This window comes from Centruroides vittatus, unplaced genomic scaffold (genome assembly GCF_030686945.1).
Source record: "Centruroides vittatus isolate TY-2023 unplaced genomic scaffold, ASM3068694v2 contig_462, whole genome shotgun sequence".
NCBI lineage: Eukaryota > Metazoa > Arthropoda > Arachnida > Scorpiones > Buthidae > Centruroides > Centruroides vittatus.
The window spans coordinates 1-7,510 of NW_027122258.1; the positions used below are offsets into that span (position 1 = coordinate 1).

At 33.4% G+C, this 7,510-nt stretch overlaps 1 protein-coding gene across 1 annotated transcript; it reads left to right on the forward strand.

The window, feature by feature from the left end:
* Positions 1 to 2,547: 2,547 nt before the first annotated feature.
* LOC136977653 (uncharacterized protein F54H12.2-like) lies at positions 2,548 to 3,627 on the forward strand. The gene has a single exon (XM_067273182.1). It carries the CDS (start codon positions 2,548 to 2,550, stop codon positions 3,625 to 3,627), a length of 1,080 nt encoding a protein of 359 aa, XP_067129283.1.
* The last annotated feature ends 3,883 nt before the right edge of the window (positions 3,628 to 7,510 follow it).

Consider the following 7,510-nt stretch of genomic DNA (forward strand, 5'->3'; position numbering starts at 1 on the left):
AACTTATCCCTTAGAATTAAACGCCGGAATAACAGAAATATTTGTATATTCTAATTTAATAGAATCGCATCACGTAGGCGATACTTCGGCTCCACTATTCCGAGTAATTCCAGTTATGGGAGTAAAAGATCAACAAATCGTTAAAATTTATAATACTCCAGTAATAATTTTTCCCTCTTCGATCGAAATATATATCGAGCACGTATTAAAACCGTTAGACAATATGCACATCAACGGCATGGTCGAGTGAAACAACGTCATTAATTTACTTCTCCTGGGAAGGAAAGAAAATGTAATAAAAAAAAAAAAAGAAAAAAAGAAAAAAGAAAAAGAAAAAAAAAAAAAAAACAGCTCTTTGGCAGTAATATTGTGCGGCGTTTTTTCTTTGTCGAAGACAAACAGCATATTTTTATAAAAACCAGGACTTCATTATTAGAGAATCGGTATATTTCATAAAAAATGAAGCTTAAACCGGAGGACTGTATTAGTTATTATCGTTCGCAGACGGGAGGATATCCCGATTCTATATTTCCTCACACCCCTTATGTTAGCTTCCTCAATGGGGAGGAGGACCGTACTTTAACAAGTCCTCGACCGAAACCGGTGAGAATGAAAACTGGAATACTCCGGAAATAAAACATACGTAGAGAAATTACACGAGAAGAATACTGATATGTAGCGTGCATAATAAGAGAAGAAAAAACGAAGAGGAGTGAATAAGTTGACATTCAGGTGAACATGAAGACGATGATGAGAAGAGAGTAATTAAATAGATATATAATGGGATTGAACGTGCGCCACGACAGTGGACAAATGCGAGCGATGGCAGAAATGAGAGGGTCAACTTGATGGTGACCGATAAGCCATCTATATTCTTGTATTTTATCTGTATATACTGTATATTAAAAGCAAATATCACTGTCCTACATATTGAGTACAATTTGAAATTTCCCAAAACAACCTTAAATGTTAGAAACATATGTTCTAATTTTCAATTTGATTTCATTTTATTTTTAATCTCTTCTCTTTTCCTCGCTATTCCTTCCGATATAGAATTACGCTGCATAAAAAGCGAATTGAGGCGTGAATCTGTTTGAAAGAAAACGAAATTAAACCGCGGATATTAATAATACCCCTGGAACAAAAAACAGTGCAAAAAATAATGGATAAAATTGAAAAATGAGAAGTCTTGGTTAGAAAATAGAGAATAAAGCATATGGTAAAAGTTAATGAGAAAATTCAATTGAAAATACATAGAACAATGTTTCCTAAAAACATTTTACAAAGATGTCTTTGAATTCAAATTGTTAAATCAAATGTCGCATGCAGTGACAGAACATTTTTTGACTTATAAAATAATACAGTATATTACAGAAATAAGAGTTTACAGTAATTTATAAGGAATTCGCAAAAATGGCCAGTTCAAGTTGACCGGAAATGCATGCAACCCTTAATGGTCACGTGATGCTCCCCTAATGGGAGAGTAGATTACAAATGAGACCTAACGTAGATAAAATTGCTCATGCAGACACTCTGACTACACGAAAATGGAAAGAAGGTTTTAAGCCTGGATTCAATGATCAGACCCATCATCGACATTACTCTCTGCTTTATCAACCATGATAATGTTTCCAAGATAATGAAAATGAATACTTAATTGTTAATATTGTAATTTAAAATAAAAGAAAATAATGTTAAGTGCTTTGACTGAAACAATAATGCTAAATTTAAGAAAGGATAAGAAAAAGAGTAAAGAGATAAAATGCAGAAATATGGGCGAAAAACAGAGATCAGAAGTTGGACAAGAAAAAACAGGAGATTGGAATTCAGTAGGAAGACGAAGTATCACGTTGCAGAACGGAAAATGACTACGTAAGTAAAATATGAATGAAGATGTCCGAATTGAGGTCGGTGAAACATAACTGAAAGCCTTACGTAATAAAACGCGTGAGCGACGGAGAAATTCGAATAGAGGATCATCGACCTTGTGAAAAAAGGAGAAATGTGAAAATATTCAACGAGGATATGGATTTTTCGGTTCAATTTTTCGCGAAGCAATACCCATTTTAAAACACGCGGGTCGATATATTGGAAAAAAAGCGTTAAATATAGCTGAAAGATATCGGGTCGCGATATACTCACGGGAAAATCGTTAAAAAGACTTTCGGCTCTATCGAGAATTAATCAAGCGGGTCGAGAAATAAAAGATGACGTCATTAGAAAAATTCAAAGCGGCTCGGGTAAAAAACGAAAACGTCTAAGAAAAAGCGTAAAACGAAAGAATACTAAGAAGAGGAAAGTAGTAGATATTTTCTCCTAAAAAAAATGGATCCTTTCTCCTGCCCGTGTTTAAAATCGGAACTAGATTTTTTTAAAACTATTCTGACCCAGTTGGCGATTTTAAATACTACCGAGGCTATTCTACATCCATCGCTTCGATAACCGATCAGAAATCTCCTATAGAATTTCTAATCCCCGGTTCCGGAGAAAACTTAATAGATTTGAGCAGTATTTCGATTAATGCGCAAGTTACTGTTACTAAACAAAATGGAACTTCTACTCTCGATATCCGATTTAGTAACACCCGTGAATAATTTTTTGCATTCGATGTTCTCTCAATGTACTACGATATTTAACGATAAAACTGTATCTACGCACGTCAATTACCCATACCGAGCGATAATAGAAAATCTATTATTTTCCTCCGAAGAAGCGCAAAAAACCTATTTAACCAGCTCTTTCTTCTACAAAGACACCGCCGGATTTTTAAACGAAACCAACCCGATTAAAGACGCCAAGAATGAAGGATTAGTCACCAGGTTTAAGAAAAGCAGCAGAAGCCAAGTATTAGATTTATACGGACGACTTCATTTCGATTTTATTAATCAACCTAAATTATTGATAAACGGCGTAGACGTTCGAATAAAATTGGAACGTTCGAAAGACGCTTTCGCTCTAATGGCGACGGCCGATAATTATCAGATTCGATTAAAGAATATTACGTTAAAAGTAAATAGAATAGAAGTAAGTCCTAGCATCTTAATTGGAATGGAAAAAACATTAGAAAATTCTGTAATTAAAATGCCTTATCGACGAGTTAATATTAAAGTATTTACATTAAGTAAAGGGATTTTAAGTTCAAATATATCGAATGCGATAATCGGTCAAATCCCGAAAAGAATTATAATCGGATTGGTGCGAAATAACGCTTTTAATGGACAGTTCGATTTAAATCCTTTCAATTTTGAAAATTTCGACTTAAACTATATTTCTGTTATAAAAGATTCGATTTTAATCCCACCGAACCCGTTCTGTCCAGACTTTGACGCAAAATCTTACGCTCGAAGTTACGCAACATTATTCGAAGAAATAGGGGGAATTCCCTACGGAAAATTCGCTAATATATCGTATTCCGACTACGCTCAAGGATACATGTTCCACGTATTCGACCTAACTCCCGACCGCGCAGCATCCGAAAACCATACCTCTGTGTTGACCTATGGAAATGTTAGTTTCGATTTAAAGTTCAAAAGACCTTTGCCAGAAACAGTTAACGTCATATGCTTCTTAGAATATCGTAATACAATAGAAATCGATCGATCGCGAAACATTTACGTCGACTACTAAACAACTAATGGATACGATTATGCTCTGGAAACTGGCGTTAGGTGATTCCGAAATTAGCAAGACATTCGGTGGCGTTTATCCCTCGGATTTATTACCTCAAACAATCGGAAAGAAGAGAAGCTTTATCGTTAATACGGAGAACAGCAAAAATCCCGGACGACACTGGATAGCTCTTTTTTTCCGAAATTCGACTTGTTATTATTTTGACTCATACGGACTACCACCAAAAATCCCGAACATTATAAAGTTCATAAGACAAAATTCCAAGGAGTTGCGCTGGAATCGAAAAACGCTCCAAGGTCCGTATAGCTCTACGTGCGGATACTTTTGCTTATTTTTTCTCTACAAAATATCGAGAAACCAAGACTTAAAAATTCTTCAGCCTAATACTAAATATTTTAATGATAACTATGTATTCGCTTTTGTACGCAATAATTTTCGTTTTGGTAAAATACCACCAAATATATTCATTAAATGTAACCAATGTAGCGTTAGTTTACTCAAATAAAATTTTTTTTAAAACTTAAAAAATGCGTTTTTTTAATTGAAACTATAAAACATTAGTCGCTTTGTGTGGGAATCGGGTCACCTCGAATTCTTGACTTTGAATTAGGAGGCCTATCTTTGACCTAGAATGTAAAAAAGATAGAGAGGGACAGATAAGACGCGACTTTGATGCCGTAGGCTAAGATGAGGGACTAGCGAAAGTGAACGCACATATTAATAAACCTAGAGTATAAACACTTTCGCTTTTTATCCGATTTTTTTTAACCCTCTTCGAATTCTTGACATTGAATTAGGAGGCCTATCTTGACCTAGAATGTAAAAAAAGATAGAGAGGGACAGATAAGACGCGAGCTTTGATGCCGTAGGCTAAGATGGGGACTAGCGAAAGTGAACGCACATATTAATAAACCTAGAGTATAAACACTTTCGCTTTTTATCCGATTTTTTTAACCCTCTTCGAATTCTTGACATTGAATTAGGAGGCCTATCTTTGACCTAGAATGTAAAAAAAGATAGAGAGGGACAGATAAGGCGCGACTTTGATGCCGTAGGCTAAGATGGGGACTAGCGAAAGTGAACGCATATATTAATAACCCTAGAGTATAAATACTTTCGCTTTATCCGATTTTTTAACCCTCTCCCAAAATGAGATCTCCATCAAATGTGTCGATTTTAGAGACGAAATACTTCACCAACTACCAATTAAATTTTGAAGAACGCATTTACGGAGGAAATCACATGGTCTCCGAATCGTGGGACACGGTTCAAATATTTAAAAACTTTGAAGAAGACAACCAAATATGCTTTTTCCATAAAGGAGCGTGGAAAATTTTGAGGCGCATAATGGTAATTATCTTTTTTATATTTTAGTAAAAAATTTTTTATTTAATTATATTTTTTTAAAAAAGTATTTCGTAATTTTTCAGAAACAACAATCTCTGCTACATAATATTTATCATGTTCAGCCCAGTCATATCTAGCATCCCGTTAAATATACCTTCGGAAGTTGTCAGTAACTGTCTATCAAAACGCAAACCATTTACTATAACTGAAAAAATGTATTCCAAGATACATCAAATTTAAACGCCACTTTTAGAAAAAACGTACTTATTATACTTGTCTTGAAAGCTATACCAAAGCATTATAATAAAAATGGGCTCGCAGATACTGATAGTCTTATTTGAAGACGAGCAATAGATAGGTAAGTTTTTTTCAAATAAACTTTATATAAATTTTAAATAATAGATGTAAGAATATTCCGCAAGATTTTTTCGAGCCGAACAAAAGATGAATGTCTAGGCATTAGGTCAATTTAAATTCTTTTAGTTTTTTAATATTTGAAATAAATTTAAGCTTTCTACGACTAACTTTTTTTATAATTTTTTTAATACGCTTTTTTTATAATTTCAATCTTAAACTTCTTACCTTCGCGGTTGTTGGCGATACATCGGTTAATCCTATCGATCGTCTCTTATATTTAAAAAACAATTGTAAGTCTAAAAGCAACAGTTGCATTTTAGACACAATGACTAGAGCATCTTTCTTTGTTTGACCAATCTTCTTTGTTTCGAAAAAGAAGAACGACTAACGCCCTCTGCTTTTTTTTTCTTGCGGATTTTTCCTTTACAATCTACTTTTTATTTTTAATTTAAACTATTTATAATAAAAATTTTTTTAAAAATAAATATACAACATAATATTTATTGTTTTTTTAGACACATTCAGCGGAGATCTCATCATCTATTCATCTATTTTTCTACATCAATTTAAGCATTATTATAACTTTTTATATTTATTTTGTTTATAACTTTTTTATGTTTATTTTTGTTTTTATATGTATTTTGTTTTGTTTAACTTTTTATATTTATTTTATTTTGTTTTTCGTATTATATTAATTATTATAATATAATTTAGTTTTTTGGTATTTTCAAATAAAAAAGAACAAGAGAAAAAATTGTGTTGTTTATTTAATCGTCGTCGCGACACATATTTGTCGACAGATGGCGCCCAACCAAAACAAAAAACTTACAAAAATAAAAAAATATATAAAAAATAAAAAAATATATAAATATAAAAAAATAAAAATATAAAAATAAATAAAAGAAAGTTCTCTTATATAAAAAAATAAAAAAATATATAAAAATAAAAAAATAAAAGTATAAAAATAAATAAAAGAAAGAGGAGGAAAAAAATATATATATCGTAAAAGTATCGATAAAAACCAAATAGCAAATGGCGCGATCCGATTAGCGACGGACGGTTCGCGCTGTTTGTTATTTTTTTAATCGGTTTCGAAATTTCGAAGGAAAAAAATAATTTAAAAAAGAAAATGAAGTTTAATATTTTGCCAACAGATGGCGCCTTCGAGACTTAACAATTTAATATTTTGCCCAACAGATGGCATTGGCTTAACGAAAAGAAAAATATATCTTAAAGTTATATATATATAATAATTATTATTTTCTTAAATAAAGAAAATAATACTGATTCTCTTAAAAGAGAGAGATCGTAAAGAGAGAAAACATCGTTTTTCTTACAAACTCGATCGATAAACAAATCTCTTAGAAAATATATAACGAAAATAGCGTATTCTAAAAACGCTCGCTCACATTTCGCGGTGAAGTATATCCGAAGGGGCAGCAAAAATGGGCATGGTTTTAATGTCTACGAGAGCTTTTGGAATGCAAATATCGGTATGGTAGCGAATATGGCGGCTCGTCTCTGAAAACCGTGAGAGACGCACGTTCTAACCTAGCTTATTCTAATAAATTACCACAATTATTGCCAACCAAATTGTTAAATAGGGGTAATTTATTAGAATAGGTTAGAACGTGCATCCCCACTGTTTCAGAGATGAGCCGCCATGTTTGCTACCTCAGGTAACATTAACCGAGTTTTCCAGCATCATCTAAAACAGTCTGCTCCGTCACTGAATGATGCTGTTGTTACCTCACAGGTGCAGAACTTGCTCCAAATTATTGTGATATTATTCAGAAAACTTTAGGGAAATACCGAAATGATACACAACTTGCTGGAGCCCTCTGTTCGTCTCATTCGGAATCGTTTCGCGACGATTGTCCGATTCGTTCACTTAATCCACACTCGAGTTTGTACGTTATCAAAAGACTTTAGTATTGGGAGAAGTAAAGTAAATCATTCAGTTTCGAATTTTGAAAGTTGTCAACACGTACCATTACTTTTTCTTTTGTAGCCTCGAATGTCACAACTATTGAACATTTACTGAATTGCACTCCCAACTATTGAGGTGACAAACACCGGCCGAAAATGCCCGAAGGCAGCGTACGGGCTTATAACACTTCGGTAGGCCGTGCTGCGGTCACGTGACCCGCGGCCCGCTTCAACTTCGCGGCCAAGG